At 42.1% G+C, this 19,980-nt stretch overlaps 2 protein-coding genes across 9 annotated transcripts in view; one reads left to right on the top strand and one right to left on the bottom strand.

Annotated features, from left to right (window-relative positions):
• Nucleotides 1–1,270: 1,270 nt before the first annotated feature.
• Nucleotides 1,271–6,240, bottom strand: HSPA5 (heat shock protein family A (Hsp70) member 5). Of its 2 annotated transcripts, XM_004313453.4 has the most exons (9): nt 6,123–6,240; nt 5,818–6,040; nt 5,493–5,724; nt 4,913–5,050; nt 4,490–4,602; nt 4,002–4,392; nt 3,634–3,871; nt 3,163–3,330; nt 1,271–2,188 (listed from the first exon to the last, which is right to left on the bottom strand). In XM_004313453.4, the coding sequence occupies exons 2-9, from the start codon at nt 5,940–5,942 to the stop codon at nt 1,626–1,628; spliced, it is 1,968 nt and encodes a 655-aa protein (XP_004313501.2). In that variant the 5' UTR covers nt 5,943–6,040; nt 6,123–6,240; the 3' UTR covers nt 1,271–1,625. The 2 variants fall into 2 exon arrangements, with proteins under 2 accessions (XP_004313501.2, XP_019804825.2); XM_019949266.3 differs by lacking the exon at nt 6,123–6,240 and having other exon boundaries at nt 5,818–6,116.
• Nucleotides 6,241–16,759: 10,519 nt separating this feature from the next.
• Nucleotides 16,760–19,980, top strand: part of GAPVD1 (GTPase activating protein and VPS9 domains 1) — a 73,161-nt gene continuing 69,940 nt past the window's right edge. For 4 of the 7 annotated variants that reach the window (XM_019949230.3, XM_019949233.3, XM_019949232.3 and 1 more), the window contains exon 1: nt 16,761–16,917. The gene's annotated coding sequence lies outside the window, so the exon portion shown is untranslated. Of the gene's footprint in view, nt 16,918–19,980 lie in introns of all 7 variants that reach the window. The other 3 variants (XM_073806597.1, XM_073806598.1, XM_073806600.1) reach the window with 1 other exon arrangement.

Consider the following 19,980-nt stretch of genomic DNA (forward strand, 5'->3'; position numbering starts at 1 on the left):
CACTATATATCCCTCTGGCTTTTACCTACTTTGATAGGTAAAGAGATGAACTGGATAGCCCAGGGCAAAAACCTCTATCATATAAAGAGTTTTACCAGCAATACAACCCAGGTAACTAACAGATTGGCTGATTGTTAAGAATACTAATCACAAAAATGTTGCAGAAATCCTAATTGCTAGATACAACAAAAGCTGTAGAAATTAGGGAGTGGACATTCACAGGCTGAAGTGTTTTTAATATTCATGAGCTCCTCCTCAGAAAGAAGTGCAGACTGTTGGCTCTTGGTATTGAGAGCCACTGGCCCTTATCTGTCCCCACTATGCCCTATCCCACTGCACATAGCACTGCAGGTCATTTTTTTGTGGCGGTATGCGGGCCTCTCACTGTTGCGGCCCCTCCCGTTGCGGAGCACAGGCTCCAGACGCGCAGGCCCAGCGGCCATGGCCCACGGGCCCAGCCGCTCCGAGGCGTGTGGGATCCTCCCGGACCAGGACTAGGGCATGAACCCGTGACCCCTGCATCGGCTGGCGAACTCCCAACCACTGCGCCACCAGGGAAGCCCTGCAGGTCATTTTTAACGTTTGTATGGACGTTGGCCTGAAGACCCTCTGTCCAAATGCTTTTGGGCAACGCAGCAGAGGTCCGGGCCTCAGAGTAAAACTATCACTGTCAGGTCCTAGTTCTGCAAGTTAACCTTCCAGCTGGTTGCCCATCTATAAAATACCTATCCTTGGGCTGAATTGGATTTCATGTTAGCATGATAGCCTGCCCTTTATTGACCATACTTATTAAACTTTAGTAGGGCTAAATGTAGGTCACCATTCTAGATCCCACTCCTGTACCACTGAGACGGAGATCGACATAGCTGAGGTTCAAAAATATACCTTCACATTCTAAAATTATGAATTGAATCCAGGTGTGTAACGTTATCATTAGTGATCCATCACTCTATCAAATCTCAAAGGAATCCAAGCAGGTATAAAGCATCATTAGTACTAAAAAGCCACCAGAAGATTTTGAAAGGTAAGGGGAAATAGGAAATTTCAATTATGCTCAGGAAACTCCATCCTTGGGCCCTGTAAAGTGGCCCTTGCCTAGTTAAGGACATGGATGAACCTCCCACCCCTTTTCTTAGATTAGGTTAGGCAGATTTCCAGAAATGACTGAATAAAGTGTTTTCCTTACCTCAAAACGCCAAACACTCCCTTCAACCCAAGACTCTAACCTTAAAATAAATGACTAACCTAATTAGCTTATCACAAAAATTAGACCAGTGTAAATAACAAACATTTATTGGTGTCACTTATGGTAGAAAAAAGTTCCTACACCAGATGCACATGACCCAATTGTTAAATAGAACATTTTCAAGGTGAACACACATCCTTAACCCAGCTTTTTTACCCACTTTTGATGATAGCCAATTCTTCCTTGCCCCCCACCCCGAGACATGTGAGCAACTGCTAATGAAAAGCAGTAAACAGCCACTTGGGCTATATAGCATTTTCAACTCCACTCCAAGGTGAAGATTCCAATTACATTCGAGACTTAAGTTCTCTCAATTTTCTCCTAACGAAAGTTCCTGAGTCCAGTTATTTACAATATTACAGCACTAGCAGAGCAGTGTCTACAACTCGTCTTTGTCTGCTGGTTCCTCATCACCAGTTGGGGGAGGGCCTGCACTTCCATAGAGTTTGCTGATAATTGGCTGAACAATTTCTTCCAGCTCCTTCTTTTTAGCTTTGAAATCTTCAATGTCAGCATCTTGGTGACTTTCTAGCCACTCAATCTTTTCTTCTACGGCTTTTTCCATGGTCTCCTTATCTTCAGAGGAAAGTTTACCTCCCAGCTTTTCTTTATCTCCAATCTGATTCTTTAGAGAGTAGGCATAGCTTTCCAACTCATTTCTGGTGTCAATGCGCTCCTTGAGCTTTTTGTCTTCCTCAGCGAACTTCTCAGCATCATTGACCATCCTTTCAATTTCTTCAGGTGTCAGGCGATTTTGGTCATTTGTAATTGTGATTTTATTTTTGTTGCCTGTACCTTTGTCTTCAGCTGTCACTCGAAGAATGCCATTCACATCTATCTCAAAGGTGACTTCAATCTGTGGAACCCCACGGGGAGCAGGAGGAATTCCAGTCAGATCAAAAGTTCCCAGAAGGTGATTGTCTTTCGTCAGGGGTCGTTCACCTAGAAGTCACACACAAAAAACTTTGTTAGCTGTTACCGACAAACATTAGTACATCTGGATCCCTACGTTTCATTCTGTTAGAGCCTGTAGTGTCAAGGGCACTCTATCAGCCTAGAAGTGGGTCAGTGTTGGGAAAGGAACAGTGAGTTAAGTTACTAGTAACACTTAATTGAATTTCATCTACTTTATAGCAGTATGAACCCTTTACTTGTTCTTGTATTTTTTTTTGCGGTACGCGGGCCTCTCACTGTTGTGGCCTCTCCCGTTGCGGAGCACAGGCTCCGGACACGCAGGCTCAGCGGCCATGGCTCACGGGCCCAGCAGCTCCGCAGCATGTGGGATCCTCCCAGACCGGGGCATGAACCCGTGTCCCCTGCATCGGCAGGCGGACTCTCAACCACTGTGCCACCAGGGAAGCCCTGTTCTTGTATTTTAATATTTATCTTTTTAATTTATTTATTTGGCTGTACCAGCTCTTAGCTGTGGCATGAGGGATCTTTTAGTTGTGGCATGAGAACTCTTAGTTTCAGCATGAGGGATCTAGTTCCCCGACCAGGGATTGAAACCAGGACCCCTGCACTGGGAGTGCAGAGTCTTAGCCACTGGACAACCAGGGAAGTCCTTCTTCTTGTATTTTTGAATTTACTTATTTTGGCCATACCGCGCAGCATGTGGGATCTTAGTTCCCCGACCAGGGATCGAATCTGTGCCTCCTGCAGTAGAAGCGTGGAGTCCTAACCATTGGACAGCCAGGGAATTCCCCCAGAAGGTATTTTTAATGGGAAAGAGTGCTAGATAGCTAGGTAAGAAATAGATTTTAGTACTGGCTCTACCAAACTCAACGCTAGTTAAATTAGGGCCCTCCCACCTGAAAATAACAGATATTTCTTTCCCTAGACATTTCAATAGAGTATGTTAAAAAAGTCAAGCTCTTCAAAAACATACCATGGTATTAACAAATGTAAGCAATTACCTTCATAGACCTTGATGGTAACAGTTGGCTGATTATCAGAGGCTGTAGAAAAGATCTGAGACTTCTTGGTGGGCACCACAGTGTTCCTTGGAATCAGTTTGGTCATGACACCTCCCACGGTTTCAATACCAAGTGTAAGGGGACATACATCAAGCAATACCAGATCACCTAAAAAGGTAAGTTAATCAAGCTAAGTTCTAATTCAGGAGTCACAGGAGCAATTCCAAGCAGACCCCACAAACAATACAACTTCATCTTCTCCATCTTGCCACTTGATTAGGTTCTATGCAAAATCATTTCAGAAGCAATGAATTAAATATAGTTGCTAAGGATCTTGAGACTGTGCCAGGTCTTGACCTCACTGTACCCTTTACTAGCTGTGTGAGCTTGCTGCTCATAATCTATTGCTTTCTAAAGCAACAGCTAATTATACTCTGAAGCACTATGGAAGATGCTGTGACACTGGCTTACCTGTATCTTGATCACCAGAGAGTACACCAGCCTGGACAGCAGCACCATACGCTACAGCCTCATCTGGGTTTATGCCACGGGATGGCTCCTTGCCATTGAAAAACTCTTTAACCAGTTGTTGAATCTTTGGGATTCTAGTAGAGCCACCAACAAGAACAATTTCATCAATATCAGACTTCTTTAAATCAGAATCTTCCAGCACTTTCTGGACAGGCTTCATGGTAGAACGGAACAGGTCCTAGAATAAGTGACAAATTACTGTGATGATGCCTGTCATACCCAGGTATAGTCAAAATACCTAAATGCATTGTCCCAAACTCAGACAGTCTAACTAGATCTCGTTAGCAAAGCAAAAAACAGGAACATACCATGTTTAGCTCTTCAAATTTGGCCCGAGTCAGGGTCTCAGAGAAGTCTTCTCCTTCATAGAAGGACTCAATTTCAATTCTTGCTTGATGTTGAGAAGACAGGGCCCGTTTGGCCTTTTCAACCTCACGCCGGAGTTTCTGCACAGCTCTGTTGTCTTTCCGAACATCTTTGCCAGTTTTCTTTTTGTAGAGCTTGATGAAGTGTTCCATGACACGCTGGTCAAAGTCTTCTCCACCCAAATGAGTATCTCCATTAGTGGCCACGACTTCAAAGACACCATTATCAATGGTGAGAAGAGACACATCAAAGGTTCCACCACCCAAGTCAAACACCAGGATGTTCTTCTCCCCTTCCCTCTTATCCAGGCCGTAAGCAATAGCAGCTGCTGTACTGTTAGGAGAATGAGAAAGAAAAAAAATAAATGACTTAGTTAAGTCTACCTTTCCCCATTTGGCAACTATGCCATATTTTTTAATTTAACACTTACGGCTCATTGATGATCCTCATAACATTCAACCCAGCAATAGTTCCAGCATCTTTGGTTGCCTGGCGTTGGGCATCATTGAAATAGGCTGGTACAGTAACAACTGCATGAGTAACCTAAAATGATAACAAAAGATAATTAAACATATTTTATCACACGGCTTAACCTTTATTTAAGTTACAGCCAAACCATCGCTTTATTAAGATAGGTATAATATATAATTTTATACCCATGGATTTGCAAGCATTAAGTGATAACACAAGAAAGGCGCTAGTATTTTGTTTGGCCTACAGTAAAGCACGCAAGTAATTAAGACTGATGCATGGATGTCATTCAGATTTTTAAAACGATGAAAACATCAACACAACACAATCAATTAAGAATAGTAATAATAAAACTGCTCGACATTGTTCTAGAAATACTTACCTTCTTTCCCAAATAAGCCTCGGCAGTTTCCTTCATTTTAGTGAGAACCATGGCAGAAATTTCTTCAGGAGCAAATGTCTTTGTTTGCCCACCTCCAACATCAACTTGAATGTACGGTTTAGTTTTCTTTTCAACCACCTATTTTAAAGAATAATTATTTTCAGACGTAGAAGCAATGACATTTTAAACTTTAAAAAGAGGAATGTCTGAGACCCACTTCTTCCCCCCCAGTTTGGTTTACTTTGGTCCTTTGGAGCTGAATATTGAACAGAAATACTTTAAGGAGTATAGGTGTCTGATAATTACAAGCCTCTTCAGTTTTAACCAGTCTCTTAATGCTAAACTATTGCGGACAGAGTAGTTACGCATGAAATTTCTTTGCCAACCTAACTTTCTTAAGTTCTGTAACACACTGAAACTATTAAATAAAAATTATAGATACACCATGTCTGTATCCTTTTTGCTCGTCTCTGCACTGTTTTTCAGTAACTTCTTAATCCTAAATACTCCCACCACCACCCCCACTTTCTTTTTTTTTTTTCTCTCCCTTTCTATTTAGAAGTGAAAAACCAGGTCGAACCTTGAAAGGCAAGAACTTGATGTCCTGCTGCACAGATGGGTCGTTCCATGTACGGCCGATGAGCCGCTTGGCGTCGAAGACCGTGTTCTCAGGATTGGAGGTGAGCTGGTTCTTGGCTGCATCGCCGATCAGACGCTCCCCTTCAGGAGTGAAGGCCACATAAGACGGCGTGATGCGGTTGCCCTGATCGTTGGCGATGATCTCCACGCGGCCGTTCTTGAACACCCCGACGCTGACGGAAAAACCGAACAGAAGAAATCAGCGACGCTCACGGCAGCCCAGGAAGCCACTCCCCATTCTCCCCTTTTCTACAAACCCCACTTACCAGGAGTACGTGGTGCCCAGGTCGATACCGACCACCGTGCCCACGTCCTCCTTCTTGTCCTCCTCCTCCGGCCGCGCCGCGCCGAGCATCAGCAGCAGCACCGCAGCCACCAGGGAGGGCTTCATCTTGCCGGCACCGTCGTCCACTCACTCAGCAGGCAGGCAGGGCTTCGCAGGCAAACCAGCCACAGGCCGCAACACAAGAGCGCACCGAGGTGCCCGAGCTGAGGACGACACAGCCCGGGGTCAGGAGGAGCAGCGTACAAGGCGAAGGGCAGGTACGGAACTGCAGGCCGCGGCACCTACCTCTCACACGCACGAAAACCCCAATTCGACGCGCCTGTGAGAGCTCAGTCAGCGTCGACCGCGCCGTTGCCTATTCCGCTTATATAACCTCCCTCCAGCCCCGTCGTGGAGGCTGCCGATTGGCGAAGGCCCTGCTCGTTGGAGGCCGCTGATTGGTCCAGGCCACCAAGCTGGCCGCTGCGGATTCGAAGCGGCCTCCTCCGCAGCTAACGTCACCGCGACGCCCCCTGGGCTGACTCATTGGCTGCTGGGCGCGCCCAACAGCCACCAATGGGAGGCAACATCCGCCCCATGCTCCGGCTCCATTGGTTTAGCAGCTGCCTGTCCGTGACGCGACCTCCCACTCCGAGGCGGTTTCCGTCGGTAACCGCTGAGGTCCCGCCTCCACGCTGGGCCCTAAGGATGCCGGAGCCAGTCCAGCGTGCCTGATTCCCCCGAGGCAGTGGGACCTGGGTCCCTTGCTTCTCCACTGCCCGCCCGCCTGCCCTTCCTCCATCCCTCCCGATGGAAGCGGCTCTTCTTCCTCCTCGCCTCCATCCCGTCCCAGGCAGGCAGGTATCAGCGTAGATGCTGTGATCACCTCAGAACAAATTTCTCTGCCCTTCATAGCTACTACAGGTACTAGAGTGTACAAGCCCCAGGGCCTTCTGTTGCTCACCGGGCTGCAGCCCTCGACTGGGGCCTGGTCTGGGCACTGCCCGGTCGCGAGTCATGGCTCCTACTAGCCAGTTATTTTTTCCCGGCACCCCCTGCCCCGCTATCTTTGTCTATACCAGGCCTCTCCACGTTGCCTTGCCCCACGGTAAGTTCCAGGGCTGGCCTGGCCAAAGTAATTGACTCCGCAGTCCCCTCCCCATGTGGCAGCTCTCCCCTGAAGAGTTTACTAATGCCATCACTCCCACCCTGGGATGTATCATTTTCCTAGCTTGTCACCCCCTGTCTTTCCTCTTCCTGCCCATCATTTCCCATTGTGGATCAGATTATCATTTACAAGGCCTTCCTCATCCTTTTTGGATATGTTTTTACCTTCACTCCTGGAAAAGGTCTGATCTGTGCTTAAACGCATTTGATAGACAAAGACGTCTTGATAAAGCCTTACTCTTGTAGCAAAAAGTATAAAGGCTGCTATTTACTTCAGGCTTACTATGTGCCAAGCATTAATCTGTCTCCTGTGCCTTTTGGTCCTTACAGTTCAATACTTGGCATTTCACATTTTACAGATGAGAAAATTGAAACCAAAAGAGATTAGTTAACTAGCTTGAAGTCATAGGGCTGATAAGTGATGGAGTTAGGATATCCAAGTCAGCTTGACTCTGTAGCCAATGCTCTTAACAATTTTTAAAAATGAAGTTCATTTATTCAACAAATCTTTTTGGGGGACCTACTAGAGATGGGCCAGAGGCCTGACACAAAATATTTTTGAGATGATTACAGAAAATTCATGGGACTTATCATAGTCAGGAGCTAATGACTCTAGTATTTTTTGCACTAAATGTTTTCTTGAGATTCACTTGTATGAACAATACTGTGTCCAAATAGCACTGAAACGTCTTACACACAGTTGACTAAGATGCTGAGCCTAGGAGTCAGTACTCAAGAATTTTCCTATCTCCTTTAGTGCTCCTCAAGGTTATACTGGTGACTCAGAGTTGACTGCATTCTTACTACAGAAGTTGCATCATCCATCTCTTTCAACGGATTGTATACAAGGATTGTATTGTATACAGTATACAAGGATTTGTATACTGCTGTAACACTGACCCTTCTTTAGGTTACCTTAGTCCATTATAAAGATAGAAATCACCATTCCACCGCATTACAGCTATGTATAATTTCAAGCAAATTTTCTGTATATACCATTGTCCATATCCATTAAAAACAGAGCTCTTAGCTTCAGCCTCACCCTTGATTGATGGAGTAACCTTTGCAACTCTACTTTTTCTGAGATTTAGAAAAGTGATATCTGGCTAACTGCTAAAGGGAATTGAGTATATTGGTGGTTGTAGTATCTTTTAAACATCAAGTATATCAGGTATGTTATATATTACAATATATTGCAAAGTGCAGTCATTTATGGATTGAATAGAAAAGTGCATAGATAAATCTAGTTTGCTGAATCGTAAATGCCAATAATAGTGTCAGTGCCAAGTTATCAATATTTAAATAAGTGCTAGACACTATGCTAAATGTTTTAAGTGCATTATCTCTTTTAATCCTTATGAAAACATTTTTTTAAACCCCTAATTTTAGGGCTAAGGAATCCAAACCTCCAAGAGGCAAAGAAACTTGCCCAGGAGATCACACAGCTGAGAAGATAGGGAGCCAGGATTTGAGCTTTGGCAGTTTAATTTTTAATTTCTATAGTCTAGGTTGTCATCCTGAGCTTCAGGTTTAGAACACTTACATATCGTTTTTAGGATATATAGTTACATAGTTTACAAGTATTTTGATACTGGGCGATAGACAAATGTAGAGTTTATCCAGTAATTTAAACCAGCTCATTTCAGTTGTGCTCTTATGGGTAAGAAAATAGATTTCTATTTCCCATCTGATCTCAGAAAACTAAGCAGTCAGGACTGATTAGGATTGAATATTATTTAGTCCCCAAATCTTCCTTTCTGAAAGGGCATTAAAGGCATAGAGCAAGAAGGAAAAGGAAAAGTCCTATGTAATTGACAAGTTGAATGTTGACTGACAAGTTGAAGTTCTGATAATTAAGAATTTTTCACATGCTTTGTTGGAGAAAATATTCAACTAAGAGATAGGACACATGACCGTAGGAAAAAACAACCTCCCAGAGCCTCAGTTTCTTCATCTATTGAATGTCAGGGATTTCTGTCCCTGCCTGTCTTAGTGGCTTGTTTCAAGGATCAAATGAGATACTGTATAGGAAAGTTGTAGAATAGTGGTAATGCTATTATTTATCATGTAAATATACTATGAGAATAAATTTTAGAAGCTCTTCAAGAAAACCACCTCTTGAGAGTGAATTTTCAAGATTACTTTCAATGGGAAATAATAAGTTTGGTGATTACACTGAATTTGACAAAGATTTTTGGAAATGCTTTGAAAAGTGCTACATCTAATTACTCTCTTGGGGACTTCCCTGGTGGTCCAGTGGGTGAGACTTTGCGCTCCCAATGCAAGGGGCCTGGGTTCCATCCCTGGTCAGAGAACTAGATCCCACATGCATGTCTCAACTAAAGATCCCACGGCGAATATCCCACGGTGTAGATCCTGAATGCTGCAGCTAAGACCCAGTGCAGCCAAACTTTAAAAAAAAAAAAAAACTCTCTTATATTGGCCACAAAGATGTCTTTTTTATTAAGAGACTGGGAATAATTCCTTAGCCTTCATTAAATAGGGGAGTGAAAGAAAAGTATCTCCCTAATACCTGAGCTGGGAGTAATAGGAGGTATGAATCATGTAAGACTTTTTAGTACTTCTGAAGGTGCAATGTGCTATTCAATAAGTTTTGTCTTTACTTTTAGAAAATGAATTTAATCATTAATAGAGAAACTTTCCCGCCCTTCCCCACACACAAAAGTAACAAACAGGGCTTCCGTGGTGGCGCAATGGTTAAGAATCCGCCTGCCAATGCAGGGGACACGGGTGCGAGCCCTAGTCTGGGAAGATCCCACATGCCGCAGAGCAAGTAAGCCCATGCGCCACAACTACTGAGCCTGAGCTCTAGAGCCCGCGAGCCACAACTACTGAGCCCACGTGCTGCAGCTGCTGAAGCCCGCACACCTAGAGCCCGTGCTCCACAACAAGAGAGGCCACCACAACGAGAAGCCTGCGCACCGCAACGAGGAGTAAGCCCCACTCGCTGCAACTAGAGAAAGCCTGCGCGCAGCAACAAAGACCCAGTGCAGCCAAAAATAAATAAATTAAATAAATAAATTTTTAAAAGTAACAAAGCATTTTCTGTTATTCACGTGTTTTTTTGGAGAAAGGTATTTAGGAGGGCATGTTGTGTCAGTGTGATGGGAAAGATCATAGGGTTTGCAAGCATTAAAAACTGAGTTCCAGTTCTGGCACTAACTAGCTGTGTGACTTAGGGCAAGTCACTGAATCTCTCTGAGGCTCTGTTTACTAGTATGTAAAATGGATATAATTCTGCCTCCTCACAAAACTATTTATGATTAAGGTACTTGATTAATTGTAAAGCATTTTAATTTTATACATAAAATGTTAGTTTTAATTTTCTTCTATCTTAAGTTTTCCTTTGAAGTAAAATAAGCTACTGAGGATAAAGAGCTACCTCTGTAGCTTCTGAGTGATAATATTTGATATATGTCTTAAATTTCTAAATTTTTAAAATAGGAAATATATATACATGGTGTAAAATTCAATGGGTGCAATATACAATATACAGTGAAAATAAGTTGGCCTGCCACCCAGTCCCCAGCCCTGTTACCCTACACTAATGAAGGTTACCACTGTCACTATGTTGCCTTCTAGAGATGTTTTCTTCATATGCAATGTGTATGTGTGTATCGCTGTTTTATTTTTTAATTTTTTTATAGCCTCCCTGCTTATTTTAATTAATTAATTAATTAATTAATATATTTTTGGCTGTGTTGGGTCTTTGTCGCTGTGCGGGCTTTCTCTAGTTGAGGTGAGCGGGAGCTACTCTTCATTGCCGTGTGTGGGCTTCTCATTGCGGTGGCTTCTCTTGTTGCAGAGCACGGGCTCTAGGCCCGGGGGCTTCAGTAGCTGTGGCTTGCGGGCTCTAGGGCACGGGCTCAGTAGTTGTGGCACACGGGCTTAGTTGCTCCGCGGCATGTGGGATCTTCCCGGACCAGGGCTCGAACCCGTGGTCCCCTGCATTGGCAGGTGGATTCTTAACCACCGCACCACCAGGGAAGTCCAAGAAGACATTGTTCTTAATTATCTGCTAAAAATTTATTTTTTAAAACCTGTCTCTTTTATATCTATATAATTCAATTGGATTTATTTATTTATTTTGCGGTATGCGGGCCTCTCACTGCTGTGGCCTCTCCCATTGCGGAGCACAGGCTCCAGACGCGCAGTCTCAGCGGCCATGGCTCATGGGCCCAGCCACTCCGCGGCATGTAGGATCTTCCCGGACCGGGGCACGAACCCGTGTCCCCTGCATCGGCAGGCGGACTCTCAACTACTGCGCCACCAGGGAAGCCCTGGAATTTATTTTTTTTAATGTGTGAGTTGTATATATTGTGAGTACAATTAATTTTTTTCCACATGGATACGCAAATATCCCAGCACCATTTTTCATAGTATTTTGTTAGCCTCTGTCTTAATTTCTATAGCTATAGAGAGCTGGCCCTTGAACAGCACAGGTTTGAACTGCATGGGTCCACACATGTTTTCAATAGGAAATACTACAGTACTACACAATCTGAGGTTGGTTGAATCTGTGGATGCAGAACTGTGGATACAGAGGAACAACTGTAAGTTACATTCAGATTTTCTGCTATGCAGAGGGTTGGTGCCCCTAACCCCACACACTGGTCAAGGGTCAACTGTAATAAATTTTGATACCTGGTAGGACAAGTCCTTCCTTCCACATTACTCTTCTTCAGGAGTGTTGTTGGCTAATCTTGGTGCTTTGTATTTCCATATAAATTTTAGAATTAGCTTATAAAGTTAGCAAAACAAATTTTATTAAGTAAAAAAAGCAGGTTACTCAATAGTATGAGAGTATTACACCATTTACTTTTAAAATAAGCTTTACAAAGTATTAAGTTTCTATTTAACTTATTTCTGTATTCTAGAATTTCTTTAATTTGCATGAATTTGGCATTTAAAAATTTGTTATCAGGAGTAAACAATTTCCATTTTGAAATGACAATTTATGATTTGTCAGTATGATGAAATATGTTGCCATTAAAATTGTTGATATCTGATTTTCAAAGAGTATATAAATTGTAAGCATGTTACTTTTTTGTCTATACTTTTTGTTATTAAAAAAAATCTCTGTTTATCAGGAGCTTAACAAGCTTGAGAAACTTTGAGAACTTAACTAAATAATACAAGACAATGAAAAAAGTTGTCAGTGAAAGATGTAAAATGTGATTACGTTAAAGATATTTCATATATTATAATTAGTCATGGGTTAAATTCAAATACAGATAATACACAAAAGCTTTATGATCCATTAACATTACAGCTCCTATCAGTCTGGACATCCCTTGCACTGGTAGAAAAATAAGTTTTATAGTAGATTTCATTGGGCTGAAGTGTGAGTAGCATGATTTTATGATCCTGTTCTACAGGAAATGATCCTCATTTCCAGTATTCTCAAGTTTTAGGCTTTTATCTGTTGTCCTCGATTTAGCCAATAATTTAAAATTCCTTGGCAAGTGTTACAAAACCATACGACTATGTGAATACACTGCCTTAAATCATAAGCTCCATCAGCTTCATAGTAAATCGACCTCTGAGTATCACTATTTCTGAACCTGCCAGTGGGGGCCAGTGCAGGACAACCAAGGGCGCAGAGCATGGAGTAGGGCTGTGACTGGAATCTTGTCCTTTACTTTCAATTGGATAGTTTAAGCGCAAAAAGGACTTTATGAAGGATATTTTGTGCCACCTGTGTATAGGACAGCTTTCATGTCTGTCTCTCTGGATTTTCCAGAGATTTAGAAAAATTTTCCCATTAAGAAATAACATATAGTTAATTCACATGTATTTTTTGTTATTCAAAATGTGATGAGTCAACCTAAATGTCCATCAACAGGGGACGCTAAATTAACTAGGGTAGATTGTACTATGGAAATATTGTGCAAGGTTCAAAACAAGGAGGTAGATTTTTATGTATCTATATGGAAAGATGCCAGGATTTACTCTTACATGAAAAAAGCGTTATAGAACATGGAACAGTATGTACAGTGTGATTCTATTTGGGTTAAACAACCCACCACCAAATCTGGGCAGATACCTATCAAATTGACAAGAGTAGCTACTGGATGGAATTGGGGGGGAATCAAGAGGAACTTTTGACTTATTTGTATTGTATACATTTTTTAAACTTTATTATTTATTTTTTCTTAAAATTTTTGTATTGGAGTATAGTTGATTTACAATATTGTGTTAGACTCAGATGTACAGCAAAGTGATTTCGTTATACGTATACATACATCTATTTTTTTTCAGATTCTTTTCCCATATAGGTTATTACAGAGTATTGAGTAGAGTTCCCTGTGCTATACAGTAGGTCCTTGTTGATTATCTGTTTTATATATAACACTGTGTATATGTTAATCCCCACCTCCTAGTTTATCCCTCCCCCCCACCTTTCCCCTTTGGTAACTGTATGTTTTCTAAGTCTGTGAGTCTGTTTCTGTTTTGTAAATAAGTTCATTTGTATCATTTTTTAGATTTCACATTAAGTGATATCATGATATTTGTCTTTCTCTGTATGACTTACTTCACTTGGTATGACATCTCTAGGTCCATCCATGTTGTGTATTGTATACATTTTCAAGAACAAGAATTAATAAATTACTTATCAGATTGAAAATAAATTTTATAAAAGAAATTAAGAAACAAAAAATGACTAAGTTAGCCTTTAGCATTGAATGTTTGCCTGCTGTTTGAGTTTGAACTATGTCAAAGCATAACATTTGTGTTTTGCTTTATGGTAAAAAGCTTTGACCTACGGGATAGATAGGGTTGGTGACGTTTCTGTTTTACAGTTGAAAATATAGTCTCAGGGACTTCCCTGGTGGTCCAGTAGGTAAGACTCCGAGCTCCCAGTGCAGGGGGCCCAGGTTCCATCCCTGGTTGGGGAACTAGATCCTGCATGCATGCCGCAGCTAAAGAGCCAGATGCACCATGTGCCGCAGCTAAGACCCGGCGCAGCCAAAACAAACAAATAATTAATTTTTAAATTTTAAATAATAAATTAAAAAAGAAAATACAGTCTCAGAGTTCATTCTCTGCTGTATTGGTTTCTATCCATGTTATTGCTATATTTACATATCACCTAGTTTATAATTTAATTGACTCAGATTAGACACTAAGATTAATCTTTGCACAAGCTGTAGCTATCTACACCTAAGTATGTACTGGTTCAAATTAATTCATTTCCCAAACTGTGTGCCAAATAGATTAAAAAAATTGCACATAGATGAAGTCCTTGTTTTTCTCCCTTTCATCTTGCTCTCCCTCTTCCTAATCTTTATTTTTTTCTGGATATGGCCCTGCTTTTCTTTCTGGTATGGTTTGCTCTCAATTAACTGTCGTATTTCTTTCCTAAGTATAGATGCATAATAACTTAAATGTTACTTTTCCCAGGGGCATGTGCTTTTTAATTAGGATCTCTTGAGGACAGGCTCCAAATTCAAACGAATGCAGGTATTGGACTAGATGATCTCTGATACTCAGCTCTAACATCCAGGATTCAATGTTTCTAACACTAAGGATGACATTTCACGGGGCTTTCATGGATGTGAGGAAAAAATATTTTTGTCCAGAAATACTTGCCAAAGACCCCGAAATCACTTGGCATAGCACCTGCTTTCTTTTCTTACCTCCAAGACTGGCTGTGCACAAATGAAGGAAAGAATATTAAAAAAAATTCTGAGTATGTCACTGCTCTCTGCTTCTGTGGCAGAGTGGTCTGCAGAGTATGAGGTTGAGCGTGTGAAGAACTGAGCTCTGATCAAGATCTGGTACGAATTCTGTGACTATGGACAAGCAATTTCATATCCCTGTATGTCAAGGAAGGCTGAATGATATAGTGGAAGGAAAAAGGCTTTGGCCATGGTTTACTGTTTATTCATCCCATTCATTTTTTTTTAAAGAAGATATATATTACATCCTAGGTAGTATGGCAGGTTCCAGAGAGACAGTGGTGAATAAGACAGGGTTCTCTGCCCTCAAGGAGTACTATTTATTCAGTGTCTTTTCACCTCTTGAGTTCACTTTCCCCTGTGTAAAAGGCGTTGAGAAGAATACTTCATATTCCACAAGATTTACTGTTGTTGTGATCATTGTTCTAATGTGCAGGTTGTGTTCCTTGGATGCGCTGGCTGGAAAAAAAGATTGAGAACAACTTACCTAGTTCAAGCTCTTCATTTGTAGGTTGACAGAGAAGGGCTCAGAACAACTAATTGACCATCCCAGTGCCCTTTTTACTTACTACATACAGTGCGGTTTTTTCACAACCCTCAAGAGCTTTTTGCAACTTTGGGGGCCCTTTCCTTTCCCCTTAACCTGGCCTGTGTGGTCCAGCCCATTTATAGTACTGTACTCAGTGTTAAGTGAGAGCAAACTGCTCAGGCTGGGTTCTTCCTTAGCAATCGTCACATGCCATTTCTTTCTTCAAATCCAACCATTCAGTAACTCCCAAGTGTTAACTTCCTTCTTAAAGTCATGGCCACTCAATTTGATGAAGACTTTCGCCAGGAATCTGGAGTACTTTGCACCTTAGCTTATTATTATGATCCTTAATCTGTGTGAATTATCCTTTTACCCTAAATTGTAAACCATATCCTGTTGCTTTTTTCATTCCCTTGTTGCTTTGGACAATGTTTTATAACAGAGCTGAGGAATAATCTTTGATCTGGTGGAATTCTTGATTCAGTTGAATGGCAATATGATAGCAATAATACCTGGCCAGTTTACCATAGAATGCTCTTGTGGTAATAAAACAAGGCTATAAATCTGAGGCAAATTTTGACAATTTTTAAAGATAATACATCAAGGAGGATGACTGAATGGAAAGCAGTCTGGGAGCTGAATCAAATCTGAACTTGTTGCAAAACTGACGCCTTTTTTTTTGGTCTGGAGACTCCTAGTGTTGGACGATATAATCATTGTGTTCAATTTTTTGAAAGACTATCAAGTGCAAAACATTCTATATTGCTCCAGGCAGCATAACAACTAGCAATGGAAGAAAGTAAAAGGGAAGTAGATTTTGTTCAGCAGAAGAACTTTCTAACATTTAATGCTGGCCAACAGTTGACCAGGCCTCCTTATTTAAGGAAGTGAGCACCCTGAAATTTGAACTGTTTGAAAGAGAAGTTGGATGACTATCTGGCTGGAGTTCCTGCCTGGGCCGGAGGTGGACTAATGACCTTTAAGCTGTCTTCCAATTCTAAGGTTTCTAGGACTGTTCAGCTCAGTTAACTTTATATTTGAATATATATGAATTGTTTTTATAAAAAATTTTGTATTAGATAAATTGTCAATCGACCTAAAAAACTGTATGGTCAAGTAAAATTTGATAAAAGGAGTGGGAAATCAGATTTAAGACTGAAAATCCAGATAACACAAAGGCAATTAATGACCCTTTTGACAGAAAGGAAGAAGAGTGGTGTATGGGTGTGTGTGTTTCAAATGATGTGTTCTGGCCAAGTGACACTTGTTATCTAAAACATAAATGCTCTAAATTGTTTTACTTTACACATACTTGCTCAGCCGGATTATTCACATCCAGCACTACCGTACGCGGAAGCAAGGGCGAGTGTTTGGTGAACAATTTTCCGGAAGCCGTTTCGCGGTACCCCAATAGCTCAAGACGGCTCCAGCCTGCAGCGGACTTGGGTGGTAAAAGCGGAAGAGGCACCGCTGGCTGCCGGCCTGAACTACTAGTCCCAGGGGCCCCCGCGGCGCCGCGCACGCGCCATGGCGTGGCGGCAGCGCCGCCGCAGGACGCAGGGAAGCCAACTAGCGAGTGGCGGCGGTGGCGGCGGCGGCGGCGGTGGTGGTGGTGGCGGTGGCAGTTCGCCGCGAGGGCAACGGCTCCGAGGCCGAGTGGCGGTCCTGCGCAGACATCGGTGCCCTCCTCCGCATGATCTTGGTGAGTGCACGTCCCCGATCCAGCTGCGCGGAGTGCGCGGCTCCTTGCCTGGCGGCCGTGTTGCTTCGGCCTAGGGCCGCAGCCTGCGCTGACGGTGGGCCGCCGGGTCCAGCTGACCCCTGGGCCCTTCTCTGCAGTGAGGGGAGAAGTGGGGGTGGGGGCACACGGTTAGGTCCAGGGAGAGATGTGGCGGCGCTCAGGGGCCAGGGCAGCCTGGGGCGGACTGGAGGGAGGGACGCGTGGGGGATGGGATGGGAAGGGACAGGAGGACCGCGGGGTGGCTTCGGGTGAGAGCCAGAGGCGAGCGACCTGGCAGCCAGGGAACTGAGTATGGGAGGCGAGGAGGAGGTGGAATGTCTTCTGAGTGCCGCTGGTGAAGATGTCTTGCTTCGGAGACTCTTGACAAGCTGGACTCACGGGTCGGGCAGCCCACCTACCAAAAACGTACACACCATACTTGGCATCTTTATACTTCCTGTTGGAGGTCTGTAAGTGAGGAGCTGTTGGTTGCTTCCATCTCCTTTCCTTCAATTTCGCTTTTTATTGACTGGCAAAATTTAAATGGGTGCTGGATAGGCAAGTCATAGAAATAAACAGGGTTCTGTGTATACATCTGCGTGAAAACAGGGAGGCACGGTGGTATGTTCAGATGAGAGCTAGATCAAAGGAGAAATCAGTGTTTTTATTTTAAAATTTGTGGCAAAAATCAGTTTGAGCAAGGTTTTGAACTAGAAAGGATTTTTAACCTGGGATTCACCAGTTGGTGGATAGAAATCAGGGGCTCCTTGAACTAGAATGGGGATAAAATCATGTTTTTATTTTTATTATCTGATAACTGTATTATCATTTCCTTCAATAATGAATGTAAGCAACAAACCGCAGTAGAATTAGCAATGCCTGTGACTTTGTCACCAATAAAAATTACAGATATTTTTGTGTCATGTTTACAGTTGTTGCAGATATCTTAAAATATCATTTGTGATATACTCCAATAAACATTTTAAAAATATCATTTATGCTTATAATTTTTTTGAATTATGGTATTACTGAATCCACTGTTAGATCTTGTTACTTAATGTGATAATAAAGGTGTACATATATTGCAATATCAGGGTTTTTTCATTGTTTTGCTAATATTCAGTATAATTAGTTGTTTTTGTAATCGCATATATTTAATTATGCATTTAAAAGCAATCTGAGAAGGGGTCCATAGGCTTTACCAGACCACCAAAGAAACCCATGGCACAAAAAGATTAAGAATTCCTGAAGTAGAAATAAGTTTTGGGGATCTATAAGCCTGCCTGGAAGAATATGTTTCTCATTAGATAAGAAAAAAGTCAAGGCAGATAGGACGATAGTGTCGATGAAAGAGGGAATTTTGTAATCAGGGAAGTAAGAGAAAAGATTTGACTGGGATCAGAGTAATAGTTTTCAAAGACAGAATAGACCACAGATATTTCTTTCAGGGTACTGGGGAATCAGCAAAATAATCTGAGGAAGAAAGGGAAGTGAGTACTTTGGCCCTTAGACTTTTGTGTTAAGGCATCTCCTAGTTCCAAGTGATTGAAGGGGTTGAGCCCTCCAAGCTCTTGTATAAGCCTGTGAAAGAAAATTTTAGCATGTGCTGGTTTTCTTTAAGTCATGTAGGTAGTGTGGCTTTTAAAGGGGTGAGGATATTCTAATTTTTCTGTCTTTTTTTTTTTTTTGGCTGTGCCGTGTGTGGATTGTGGGATCTTAGTTCCCCAACTAGGGATCGAACCCCTGGCCTTGGCAGTGAAAGCTCTGGACTGTCAGGGAAATCCCCATCTATCCTTAAGTGAAAAACTGCAGGATCTCTCTTCAAGTATATTTTCCTATTGCCATTCTTCTTTCCATATATGATAGAAAGTAAACTTGCATATTATAGAGTTGAAGAGTTGATACGTCATTTTCTTGAAATTCCATTTTAAATTCTTGTAGTTCAGCTTCATTTTGGCATCAGACTTCTCACTGACAAATCACTTTTAACATTTTTTCAGAATATTCGTGATTTGAAATTTGCACCTGTTTGTAAAGCACCTGTCAACATCTTGTGTGAGATTTTTTTTTCCTCTAAAAGAATAGCAGTAATGAAAAACCACTACGGCAGACTATTTGTGGAAAAGATTAAGGGGAGGGTATGGAGAATTGAAGAAGAGTATTTTGTGAAACAAATATTGGTGCCGAAATAGTTTGTGTTGAATTAAACACACCGTATTACAAATCACTGCCTTGGAGAGGTCTTGCCTGATAAACCTTCTGGGTCCTTACACTGCCCCCTTGGCCATTCTTTCTCCCCTGCCCCTTTATTTTATTTATAGCATATATCTATCTGGCATCATATTATTTGTATATTTATTTTATACATAAAGGGTCAGGAAAATTTAGATTGGAGATACTACTACTGAATGAGAGAGTGGGAGACTGGGGAGTGCTGTGTGGAGATGGCATTTGAACTGGACCTTCAGTCATAGATGTGATTAGCTATAGGGATATTGGAGAAGGGCTTCAGGTGCAGGGAACAACTTGAACAAAGACAAGGATAGAGGAGTTTGTAAATCAAATAAACATCTTAAGTCAGCTTGCCTCCCTCCCTCCATCCCTCCCTTCCTCTCTCCTTCCATCCATCCATCCAGTGTGTTAGGGCTGTAAAAGGGAAAACGGGAGAAAAGATTATGTATAAAGGTGGCTTGGGACGAACAAAGGCTGAAAACTCTAGGCTCCCCTGGTGATAGCATGTGACTGTTTGCCTCCAGGTGGATCTCTCCCTCCTAGAGCCCACAACAGTGAAATTGCTCACAGGGAGCCTGAATTCTATATACTGAAGAACCAGAGAGGCAGCCTGGGGAAATGAAAAGAGTCTGGGCTCTGGAGTCAGATAAATCTAGTTTTGAATTCCTTGTTTGCTTCATGATAGGTGAATGATTATGCAGTAAGTTATTTGTCTTTTCTAATCCTGTTTCCTCAGCTGTAAAATGGAGGTGATAAATAGCTATCACACAGGATTAACTTCAAAAATAATAATATATGTAAAACCTCAGGAAC

The sequence above is a fragment of the Tursiops truncatus genome, chromosome 6 (assembly GCF_011762595.2).
Source record: "Tursiops truncatus isolate mTurTru1 chromosome 6, mTurTru1.mat.Y, whole genome shotgun sequence".
Classification (NCBI taxonomy): Eukaryota; Metazoa; Chordata; class Mammalia; order Artiodactyla; family Delphinidae; genus Tursiops; species Tursiops truncatus.